Source organism: Pecten maximus, chromosome 2 (genome assembly GCF_902652985.1).
Source record: "Pecten maximus chromosome 2, xPecMax1.1, whole genome shotgun sequence".
NCBI classification, from domain to species: Eukaryota; Metazoa; Mollusca; class Bivalvia; order Pectinida; family Pectinidae; genus Pecten; species Pecten maximus.
The window spans coordinates 32,776,920-32,789,791 of NC_047016.1; the positions used below are offsets into that span (position 1 = coordinate 32,776,920).

The 12,872-nt window shown below is 39.1% G+C and overlaps 1 protein-coding gene across 1 annotated transcript in view; it reads left to right on the forward strand.

Moving 5' to 3' along the window:
- The window catches only part of LOC117321829, a 32,352-nt gene extending 20,814 nt beyond the window's left edge, over positions 1–11,538 (forward strand). Inside the window, exons 15-17 of the mRNA XM_033876414.1 lie at positions 3,141–3,285; positions 3,695–3,778; positions 4,672–11,538. Coding sequence (XP_033732305.1) covers positions 3,141–3,285; positions 3,695–3,778; positions 4,672–4,815 — 373 coding nt within the window. The 3' untranslated portion in view covers positions 4,816–11,538. The remainder of the gene's footprint in view (positions 1–3,140; positions 3,286–3,694; positions 3,779–4,671) is intronic.
- The last annotated feature ends 1,334 nt before the right edge of the window (positions 11,539–12,872 follow it).

Sequence of the window (12,872 nt, forward strand, 5' to 3'; positions counted from 1 at the left end):
GTGGACAGTGGCTGTCCCACTACTGAGGTATGTAACTAGGTGGACAGTGTCTGTCCCACTACTGAGGTATGTAACTAGGTGGACAGTGGCTGTCCCACTACTGAGGTATGTAACTAGATGGACAGTGGCTGCCCCACTACTGAGGTATGTAGCTAGGTGGACAGTGGCGGATAGTGGCTGTCCCACTACTGAGGTATGTAACTAGGTTGACAGTGGCTATCCCACTACTTGGGTATGTAACTAGGTGGACAGTGTCTGTCCCACTACTGAGGTATGTAACTAGGTGGACAGTGACTGTCCCACTACTGAGGTATGTAACTAGGTGGACAGTGTCTGTCCCACTACTGAGGTATGTAACTAGGTGGACAGTGACTGTCCCACTACTGAGGTATGTAACTAGGTGGACAGTGGCTGTCCCACTACTGAGGTATGTAACTAGATGGACAGTGGCTGCCCCACTACTGAGGTATGTAGCTAGGTAGACAGTGGCGGATAGTGGCTGTCACACTACTGAGGTATGTAGCTAGGTGGACAGTGGCTGTCCCACTACTGAGGTATGTAGCTAGGTGGATAGTGGCTGTCCCACTACTGAGGTATGTAACTAGGTGGACAGTGGCTGTCCCACTACTGAGGTATGTAGCTAGGTGGATAGTGGCTGTCACACTACTGAGGTATGTAGCTAGGTTGACAGTGGCTGTCCCACTACTGAGGTATGTAACTAGGTAGACAGTGTCGGATGGTGGCTGTCCCATTACTGAGGTATGTAACTAGGAGGACAATGGCTGTCCCACTACTGAGGTATGTAACTAGGTGGACAGTGACTGTCCCATTACTGAGGTATGTAACTAGGTGGACAGTGACTGTCCCACTACTGAGGTATGTAGCTAGGTGGACAGTGTCTGTCCCACTACTGACGTATGTAACTAGGTGGACAGTGGCTGTGTCACTACTGAGGTATGTAGCTAGGTAGACAGTGGCGGATAGTGGCTGTCCCACTACTGAGGTATGTAACTAGGTGGACAGTGGCTGTCCCACTACTGAGGTATGTAACTAGGTGGACAGTGACTGTCCCACTACTGAGGTATGTAACTAGGTGGACAGTGGCTATCCCACTACTGAGGTATGTAGCTAGGTGGACAGTGGTTGTCCCACTACTGAGGTATGTAACTAGGTGGACAGTGACTGTCCCATTACTGAGGTATGTAACTAGGTGGACAGTGACTGTCCCACTACTGAGGTATGTAACTAGGTGGACAGTGTCTGTCCCACTACTGAGGTATGTAACTAGGTGGACAGTGGCTGTCCCACTACTGAGGTATGTAGCTAGGTGGACAGTGTCTGTCCCACTACTGAGGTATGTAACTAGGTGGACAGTGGCTGTCCCACTACTGAGGTATGTAACTAGATGGACAGTGGCTGCCCCACTACTGAGGTATGTAGCTAGGTGGACAGTGGCGGATAGTGGCTGTCCCACTACTGAGGTATGTAACTAGGTTGACAGTGGCTATCCCACTACTCGGGTATGTAACTAGGTGGACAGTGTCTGTCCCACTACTGAGGTATGTAACTAGGTGGACAGTGACTGTCCCACTACTGAGGTATGTAACTAGGTGGACAGTGTCTGTCCTACTACTGAGGTATGTAACTAGGTGGACAGTGACTGTCCCACTACTGAGGTATGTAACTAGATGGACAGTGGCTGCCCCACTACTGAGGTATGTAACTAGGTGGACAGTGACTGTCCCACTACTGAGGTATGTAACTAGGTGGACAGTGACTGTCCCATTACTGAGGTATGTAACTAGGTGGACAGTGACTGTCCCATTACTGAGGTATGTAACTAGGTGGACAGTGTCTGTCCCACTACTGAGGTATGTAACTAGGTTGACAGTGGCTGTCCCACTACTGAGGTATGCAACTAGGTGGACAGTGACTGTCCCACTACTGAGATATGTAAGTAGGTGGACAGTGGCTGTCCCACTACTGAGGTATGTAACTAGGTGGACAGTGGCTGTCCCACTACTGAGGTATGTAGCTAGGTGGACAGTGGCTGTCCCACTACTGAGGTATGTAACTAGGTGGACAGTGTCTGTCCCACTACTGAGGTATGTAACTAGGTGGACAGTGGCTGTCCCACTACTGAGGTATGTAACTAGATGGATAGTGGCTGTCCCACTACTGAGGTATGTAACTAGATGGACAGTGGCTGCCCCACTACTGAGGTATGTAGCTAGGTGGACAGTGGCGGATAGTGGCTGTCCCACTACTGAGGTATGTAACTAGGTGGACAGTGGCTGTCCCACTCCTGAGGTATGTAACTAGGTGGACAGTGGCTGTCCCACTACTGAGGTATGTAACTAGGTTGACGGTGGCTATCCCACTACTCGGGTATGTAACTAGGTGGACAGTGACTGTCCTACTACTGAGGTATGTAACTAGGTGGACAGTGTCTGTCCCACTACTGAGGTATGTAACTAGGTTGACAGTGGCTGTCCCACTACTGAGGTATGTAACTAGGTTGACAGTGGCTGTCCCACTACTGAGGTATGTAACTAGGTTGACAGTGGCTGTCCCACTACTGAGGTATGTAACTAGGTGGACAGTGTCTGTCCCACTACTGAGGTATGTAACTAGGTGGACAGTGGCTGTCCCACTACTGAGGTATGTAACTAGGAGGACAGTGGCTGTCCCACTACTGAGGTATGTAACTAGGTGGACAATGGCTGTCCCTATATTGAGGTAAGTAACTAGGTGGACAGTGGCTGTCCCACTACTGAGGTATGTAACTAGGTGGACAGTGACTGTCCCACTACTGAGGTATGTAACTAGGTGGGCAGTGGTTGTCCCACTACTGAGGTATGTAACTAGGAGGACAGTGGCTGTCCCACTACTGAGGTATGTAACTAGGTGGGCAGTGGTTGTCCCACTACTGAGGTATGTAACTAGGCGGACAGTGGCTGTCCCACTACTGAGGTATGTAACTTGGTGGACAGTGGCTGTCCCTATATTGAGTTAAGTAACCTAGGGTCTCCAGTGACCATCCCAATACTGTCTCATTTACATTTGTGTATGCTGTAAAAACTATAAAATTTACCCAAGTCTATACATGCCTTTCTAAGCACAAGTTTGATTGTTGATAGGAAGCACGGCTTGTCCTATGCCAACCCTTTTGTCAATGACTGGGAGCAGAGACTCATCCCCATTCAGGTTGCGATACGCGAGAAGTGTCGTCTGCTCCTCTATATCATTTCAGACAGGACTCGGTCAATATCATCGATGATTGAGGTAAGCTGTTTGATTAACCTATGAAACCCAATTGATAACAGATATCATAAACATGTGCTCATGGCATGGTGTGGTGTCTCGTTCATCTTGTGACTCCATTTAGCTGTTTCTTTTAAATCCTGCATTCATTTAAACGGTTGATTACATTTGAATTTGAATTGGTCAAGAAGCAAATCTCTGAAAGCTTAGGTAGAAATAATGATAGAAGCAGGTGATTAATACAGGACCCGTGGGCCATTTGTTTCAAAATCAAAAGTGTTTCTGTAGTCTTCAAAAGAAGTTCATGTAGTCTTCCACAGATGTCAGAGAATTAATTGTATTCCTCACAGATGAAAATAATTCTACCAAAATCTAGAAAATATATGTACAATACATGAAGTATGTGTTAGTTACTCTTTTGTTTTGACAGGCTGGTTACTATATTGGAAAAGGCTGTAAGGTTGTGCTCTGTGTCAAGGAACTATCAAACGACATCACTGTAGGCAAGGAACCTGTAAGTTACTCATCAACTCACCATAGTTTACCTGAAGATTTATATAATTGTTTCTGCTGTACAATCTGATTAAAATCAGCTGTTACATATGGGGCGCCGTTTTACTATTTATTAACAAAACTGGATATCCATAATTCGAATTTTGGATATCCATAATTCATTTTTGGATATCCAAAATTCGAATTTATGATATCATTAAATAATTTTGGATATCCAATATTAATTTTTGATATCCAAAATTTGAATTATGGATATCCAAAAATGAATTATGGATATCCTAAATTCAAAGCATTTTAAGATATCATAAATTCGAATTATGGATATCCAAAATTCATTTATGGATATCCAAAATTCAAAGCATTTTAAGATATCCAAAATTCGATTTAATGATATCAAGAAATGATATTTGGATATCCTAAATTTGAATTATAGATATCCAGTTTTGTTAATAAATAGTAAAACGGCGCCCCATAGTTACATGGCTATGTTTACTGTGCACTATGTAACCTGTTATTGTATCATAATTACTTGGAGTATAGGCCAGGATGAACAAATGTAGTGATTTTCAGCAATTTTTAAAAATATTTTGAGATAGCCCACACCAACAAATTACCCAGGTAATACAACAATGACAATTTATACATTTTTGGCATTAATTATTGATAATTTTTTTTTTTAAATTTACTTAAAACCACACATAGTCCACATGTGTACACTTTTACCGGTATGTACTTTATGTACAAGAAAAATGCAAATTTCGACCACTTCACTGGATAGCAAAGGAAAACTTCAATGTGAGTGATTAATATTCATTCATAACTGAAAAGTAAATTAAGATTGATGAAGATTCTGTTAACAATATGAAAAGTACAGATATTTTACTTTTTCCCTAGCTGACTGAGTGTGCTGTGAAGGACTACCAGCGGGGCAGAGCCTACCTGGTAGACTTGGCTAGTCGTGAAGGTGTTCAGCTTTTCGATGATGTCACAGAAGCAGTTTTATGTGCCATCAACTACCTCAAAGAAGTGCAGACATAACAGATTGTCTCACCAAGAAACAGACGTGTTTGTCTCACCAAGAAACAGACGCGTTTGTCTCACCAAGAGACAGACGCGTTTGTCTCACCAAGAAACAGACGTGTTTGTCTGACCAAGAGACAGACGCGTTTTTCTCACCAAGAGACAGACGCGTTTTTCTCACCAAGAAACAGACGCGTTTGTCTCACCAAGAAACAATGTTTGTCTCACCAAGAAACAGACGCGTTTGTCTCACCAAGAAACAGACGCGTTTGTCTCACCAAGAGACAGACGCGTTTGTCTCACCAATTGATGACTGCAAAAATTAAGAAGAGGCTTATTTGTGGGCAGTAGCTTACTTGATGATAAATATGGTATACTGATATCAACAAAATTACCGAGCTCCTACGCATTACAAGCTAGGCAGGATTTTGAGCCTGCCCTTGTTGTAAACTGAACAAAGACATCCATCCAATATGTACATTTATGTAGTTTTGTAATTGAAACCCCCCTTCCCATCAGTGCCATTATCATATTATTTTATATTGAATTTTTCTATTGAAACTAATGATTAAACATTGTGCAAATTAATCCAAATGGTGTATAATTGCAGAGACAAGCTCAGAAACAGTAGTTTAATGATTTATAATTATCCAACGTTATTTTTCTTTTCCATACTCAAGAGGTTAGGTGTATGCCCCATGTTATATTTACCTGGTACATGTATATGTATATATTCACTTATTCAAGGTGCAGAAAATAACCAGTATAGATGAAGTCAAGCCATAGAGGCTATTAGCTGATGGTCAAGGTCATAGCTATTATTGGTTGACTGTTTCAGAAACAGAAATTTGTCACGACATTCTGATCAGAGTACTACAAAGCAGTTTGTTACCTGTTACCAAGATGAAAGGCAACAAAACAAATTATTAGAGGGATTTTTATCATCTTTTTTTTCATATCGCCTTGCGTCCATGGTCCGTCATTCCTCTGGCGTCCGTAAACAATCCTTGTTATCACTAGTTCTTAAAAATTACTGGAGGGATATTCCTCAAACTTCATGTGTTGGCTTCCCTTGGTCCTTAGTTGTGCCAGAATTCAAATTTTTGATCAGAAAAACAAAATGGCAGATAGGCGACCATCTCAGATTTTGAGAATTGATGTTTGTTGTCTCTATTTCTAAAAAAAGTACTGGATGGATATTCCTCAAAATTCATGTGCAAGTTTCCCTTGGTTCCTAGTTGTGCCAAACATATTTAGTTTTTTGATCAGAAAAACAACAATGGCCGACAGGTGGCTATTTTGGATTTTGAGAATTGATGTTTGTTATCACTATTTTTTTTATAAATACTGGAGAGATATTCCTTAAATGTCATATGTAGGTTCCACTTGTGCATGATATCAGATTATTAAGAGGAAAAAATGAAAGAAGGGAAAAGTAAAGAGATGATCAGCCTGACATGGAACCTATAAAGATCATTCAGGTGAGCGCAAAGATCCCTCTTGGATCTCTTGTTTTTTCTAATGATGCCATCTCGTACAGGTGAAGAATTTATCCTTAAAATTACATACTCGTCTAATAGCTGTCTGTTATTAGTATTGATAGCTTGCTGTTTGTGTTGACAAAATGTTGTCCATCTTGCCAGGCAGAGTAGATTCAACATACTCCATACAGGCTGTTTTTTTATGGTTGTGCATTGAACATGTTCAAACTAGCCAAACGGCTTCCATCAATAGTCAATTTATACTGATTATTTTCATGTGAACAGCGACAACAACTCACAAGATATGAAACTGTTTTAATTTTGATAGTGTTAATATTTGACTCATCTCGTCGTTGTATTTTTCAGGAAGCTTAACAGATTTATTTTTTAGAAAAGAATTTATATACTCAATCCCTGCCTGAAAATGTCAGTTCTGTGGCTAGGGTTTTTGTTAATACGTGTATATTTTTATGATCATAAAAAATCCACAACTTAGCAGGTAGATTATTTTATTGGGCTTGTTGATTTTAACATGTTTTATACTGTAACAGTAAATAATGCACGATGGAATTGGATGCACATTTTTTTTTCAGTTTTTGATGTCCATTCCCACATATGTCGGTCCCTCGCACTACCTACCTCACACACCCCACTACAGAATTATTTGTACTTCAGTTTACAACAGTTCTGTTGATTAGTACTGTATCAGAACAGTGGTGATATATCTTAAACAGCTCAAATATTTCAGAGTTTGCTTTGCGTAAACCAAGTTCAATTGTTGTAACAATTGGAAACCATCATCATTGGTCTGAATTTTTCACTTGGTATGTAATTCATAATCTGTAGAGTAAAAATAGCATCAGTATCTGTATTTAATGAGATCATTGTAATATACCAAAGGTGTTCACAATCTCATTTATTGTTGTAAAGTTTATTATACAATTTATATACATTTTATATACGACTTGAATGAGTGAATAATCTAACCAGTGTAAAATCATATTGAAACGAAATTAAAATTATCATGTACCATGGTTGTGATAAATCCCACGCCTAATTCATTATAATCTAACGAGTTTGACATTTATGACATATAATTTTTAGTGAGATGCATGTCACTTTCTTTCCTGACAAGATGCATGTACTTTACAATTATGTCACTCAATTTTAGGGAAGTTGATGACTTATACATGTATAAAAAACAGTCAAAATATGTGTGATTTTCAGCCATCTTTCTGTACAAGATAAGAAAAGATGATTCATTACCTTGAGTACAGACATTTAGTGTACAGAATTACTGGTACCGGTAATATATTTACTCACCTGACCTTGAGTACAGACATTTAGTGTACAAAATTACTGGTAGTATATCTACTCAACTCTCATATTTTATTATAAGTGACCTGTATAAATCTGCTGCACTAAATGTTGTATTGTCATGTTTTTGATGTGTTGAAAAAGCATGCGTTGAATACTGATATGACACATTTTAACAATTTGCTTCTAGTTCACATTGAAATATAAATACTGAAATATATAATTTATTACTGTACTGAAACTACATGTCTTTTTTTTCATTTACTGTGCTAAAATATCGTATTGTCTCTACTGTAATGAAATATCATATTTACTCCACTAAAACATCTCTACTATAATGAAATATCATATTTACTGCACTAAAACATCTCTACTATAATGAAATATCATATTTACTGCACTAAAACATCTCTACTATAATATAATATCATCTTCCAGTAATAAAACATCGCTTCTGTAATGAAATATATTTACTGTACTAAAACATCTCTTCTGTAATGAAATATATTTACTGTACTAAAACATCTCTACTATAATGAAATATCATATTTACTGCACTAAAACATCTCTACTATAATGAAATATCATATTTCCTGCACTAAAACATCTCTACTATAATGAAATATCATATTTCCTGCACTAAAACATCTCTACTAAATGAATTTTCATATTTTCTCAAATATCACATTACCATTATGACATATATCACAAATGTATAGAAAGATCATGTTGTTTTAAAGTAACACATTTACTGATTCAGAAATATGTATCATATTTTTTAATGACCATAATGAAATATCAAAGTTGCATATGAATTTCATGTTATACTGAAATATAATTTTGATTTACCATAATGAAATATCACAGCTGTATATAAATATCATGTTGAAAAGAAATATTACATTTACTGGTCTATGCATTGACTATTGTTGTTGAATGTTGATTTAGAATGTTTTCTGTAGTTTTGTTATACATGTTGTATTAAACTGAACTTCAACCTCTACTGCTGCTAGGTAGACACATGCTCTACATGTCTGTCCACATCAGCTGTCAAGCTATCAAACAGAAGTAACTCAGTTCTCTCCAGCTGAGAAGTATATTGTGGCTAGTATTTACCAGGGTATGCATGTACATTTGTATTTCTCTCTAGCCAAGCAGTATAATGCAGCTAATATTTACTCGGGTTATAATAATACCTTAAAACCACCTACAGACTTCTCTCTTCTTGGACCAGTTTGATTTTTGAAATTAGAAATGAAGTTTTACTGATACAAATTTATGTTTAGGGTCCAAATTCAGGAGTCTACTTACAGTACTAGGGAGTGTTGGCAAGTCGGGAGTCTCCTTACAGACACATGGAGGGTTGACAAGTCGGGAGTCTCCCTACAGTACTAGGGAGGGTTGACAAGTTGGGAGTCTCCCTCCAGTACTAGGGAGGGTTGACAAGTTGGGAGTCTCTCTACAGTATTAGGGAGGGTTGACAGGTCGGGAGTCTCCCCACAGTACTAGGGAGGGTTGACAAGTCGGGAGTCTCCCTACAGTACTAGGGACGGTTGACAAGTTGGGAGTCTCCTTACAGTACTAGGGAGGGTTGACAAGTTGGGAGTCTCCCTCCAGTACTAGGGAGGGTTGACAAGTTGGGAATCTCTCTACAGTATTAGGGAGGGTTGACAGGTCGGGAGTCTCCCCACAGTACTAGGGAGGGTTGACAAGTCGGGAGTCTCCCTACAGTACTAGGGAGGGTTGAAAAGTTGGGAGTCTCTCTACAGTACTAGGGAGGGTTGACAAGTCTGGAGTATCCCCACACTACTAGGGAGGGTTGACAAGTCGGGAGTCTCTCTACAGTACTAGGAAGGGTTGACAAGTCGGGAGTCTCCCTACAGTACTAGGAAGGGTTGACAAGTCGGGAGTCTCCTTACAGTACTAGGGAGGGTTGACAAGTCGGGAGTATCTCTATAGTACTAGGAAGGGTTAACAAGCCGGGAGTCTCCCTACAGTACTAGGGAGTGTTGACAAGTCGGGAGTCTCGTTACAGTACTAAGGAGGGTTGACAAGTCGGGAGTCTCCCCACAGTACTAAGGAGGGTTGACAAGTCGGGAGTCTCCCTACAGTACTAGGGAGTGTTGACAAGTCGGGAGTCTCGTTACAGTACTAAGGAGGGTTGACAAGTCGGGAGTCTCCCTACAGTACTAGGGAGTGTTGACAAGTCGGGAGTCTCGTTACAGTACTAAGGAGGGTTGACAAGTTGTGAGTCTCCCTACAGTACTAGGGAGTCGGGAGTCTCCCTACAGTACTAGGGAGTGTTGACAAGTTGTGAGTCTCCCTACAGTACTAGGGAGTCGGGAGTCTCCCTACAGTACTAGGGAGTGTTGACAAGTTGGGAGTCTCCCTACAGTACTAGGGAGGGTTGACAGGTCGGGAGTCTCCCTACAGTACTTGGGAGGGTTGACACGTCGGGAGTCTCCCTACAGTACTAGGGAGGGTTGACAGGACGGGAGTCTCCCTACAGTACTAGGGAGGGTTGACAAGTCGGGAGTCTCCCTACAATATCAGGGAGGGTTGACAAGTCGGGAGTCTCCTTACAGTAATAGGGACGATTGACAGGTCATGAGTCAGTTTGAGACACAAGGAATAGCAGGCACGATCAAAAAGTTTGCAAATGAAGTTAAGGACATTATATATCATGTTAAAACCTTCATGTTTATCAAATCACTTGCATTCATTCCATTTATCATTTTATAGTTTATTTTTAATGTTTATTTTATTGTAGTTTATATATATATAGGATTGTGTGTCGAGGCTTCTAGTCTGTTTCTACTAACAATTGTTTTTACCCAACAGTTGAGTTGGCTTACTAAGTATAATTACTAATTCAATGATTAATCTAAGTCAAGAAATTTGATCTGAAGTATATATTCCTGATAGTTAAGGCTTCCTTATTGTTTTTCTCCCATTTATTTTGATCTCCACAGCTTTGTAAATGTGAATGATCTCAATGGCTGTGTAATGTGAATATCGTACTCGGAGTTGCTCAAGTGTTAAAGTATGATGTTTAGTTTACACGCAAGAGGTTACAGCGGTATGCAAGCTAAATTTGCGTTTGAATTGCTTATTACCTCTAAATCAAGTGTAAGGCACAATCAGTCGTGTCCACAAAAGATTTGTCTAATAACATTCCCTATGCTTGCGTATAGTACTAACAACTTGGTTATCTGTATATTTACCCAATACAGCTGTACGAAGAAGGTTAATTTTTGTAGCAATGGTTTTATGTCATTGAATAGCGATTACTTTAAACTCACTCATTCATATAGTTTTCCATTAGAATCCGTCATTGGTAACTTCCAGTTTTTTCTGTCATTACTTTAAGAAACTAGTATCCCCATTTTCAGTTGTCCTACCATAGTTTTCGTTCTTCAGTTAATTTTATATTGCCTCTTTTTCTAATTGTCCCACCAGGCCATCCACTCTTCATATAAAACCTTTAATTTAACTCTATATACCTCCATTGTACAACAGAATATAACTAATAATCCTCTATAATTGGATGTGTTACCGTTCCTATAAAACAGTTCAATACTAACATTACATATTGGTGGCTAGTGCAGCATGTATGTACCCTATCACTCTATGTGAAGATTTACCAACCCAGAGAAAAAAATGTTTTGAAATACCCAGAACTGGAATAGTTATTTTATGTGCACCACAGAACTGAAATTGATGAAAGGATTTCAATTTGTTCTCATATATGTTCATTATATAGCCATTGATTGGCAAAACCAATAGCCATGTTTGTGCGATATGCCATAGATGTTTAAAGGGTACAATTGTGTATCAGGATAGAATGTTTACATTTTTAATCTGTAATTAACTATTTATTTGCAACGCATCTAGAAATTTATTTGACAAGATCTAAAATAAAAGTTTATTATATAACATCAAATTTGTGTGTTTGCCTTATTTGTATAGATATAAAAAAATGTTTTTTAATGACATTTCAAAATCATGCTGACAAGTTTCAGTCTGTCTTGGTCCAAAATACATGTATATTATTAGACCGGTGAGATATATCTAGGATGAAGGGCTATCAGTTGTTCAGTAATCATAAAGTGACCATTCATTCAAGATCACAGGTTATATTAACTTGAATTTTATAATAACTCATAAAATTTATTACCTTGTAACTTTTATGGAGGGTATGTTGTAAAAACTGTACAGTTTGCAACATTTGCGGGGATTTAGTTTCGATATATCAGTTATTCAATAAACCATGAAAATAAACACCCAGCAAATAGAATCCAGAATCTGAGTTACAGAACTTTTCTTCAATTCTGTAATGCTTTCCTATGGAAAATTTTTATTTAGAAAATACCAATGAAACTTCGGGCCTGGGGTCAAAACGCTTGATAAGTAGGTAACTGGAAGAAGGGCCAATACAATAGGCCAAATAGGGGTGCATCCCTCTTCAGTTATTTACTGCTTTGATGATTCTCTGCCTGTCAATTCAAAAGAAATTGTTTGTTTTACTTAGTGATAAAGTTGTCTCAGTAAACTTTGTCTCCATGGACATTTCATTTTATAAGCATTGTCCAGTGTCATCCCATGAACCTACAAGCCTAAATATCTTAATTCCAGGCCATTTGGTTAAACAGAAGTAAGCCAGTGTTTTAACATATTTGATATCCGTGGCCTAAATATGGGTCAAGGTAATTTCTTTTTGCAAAATTTACCTGGCTCCATCCCAGGAGCTTACCAGTTAAATATGATTCTAGGCCTTTTGGTTAACACCAGATGGACAACAGATAGGTTTCCAGCCCTTCAGGCAGAACCTGGACTTTCAAGGTTCGTGAATTTCTAACTAGGGCATGTGGCAATTTTTAGAAATCATGTATAGATAGTTAAAAGCGTAGATTTAATCTTTTGAGCTTACAGAGAACTTTAAAGGACAGAGTCCATATTGGTCCAACTCCAGTGGTTGATGCTAGACGGTGTGGTTATATCACCCAAAGAGCGACGCAACCACACCCGAGTCTTATCTAAATGGGGAAAGGTGGTACCTATTGGTATACCAATAGATGGGAAAGAGAATTAATTACTTTATTACTGGACATAAGAATGAAAGGATATCAGCCTAAACAGTATTGCCAAAGCATTAATACATGCCCCAAACTACCTATTACGGTCCTTTACACGTATCTGAAGCTTGAACCAAATCCCTTCAGGAATGAAGCCTCTAGAGTGCTGCAATGATTTTATAAAAGTTATAATAATGACCTT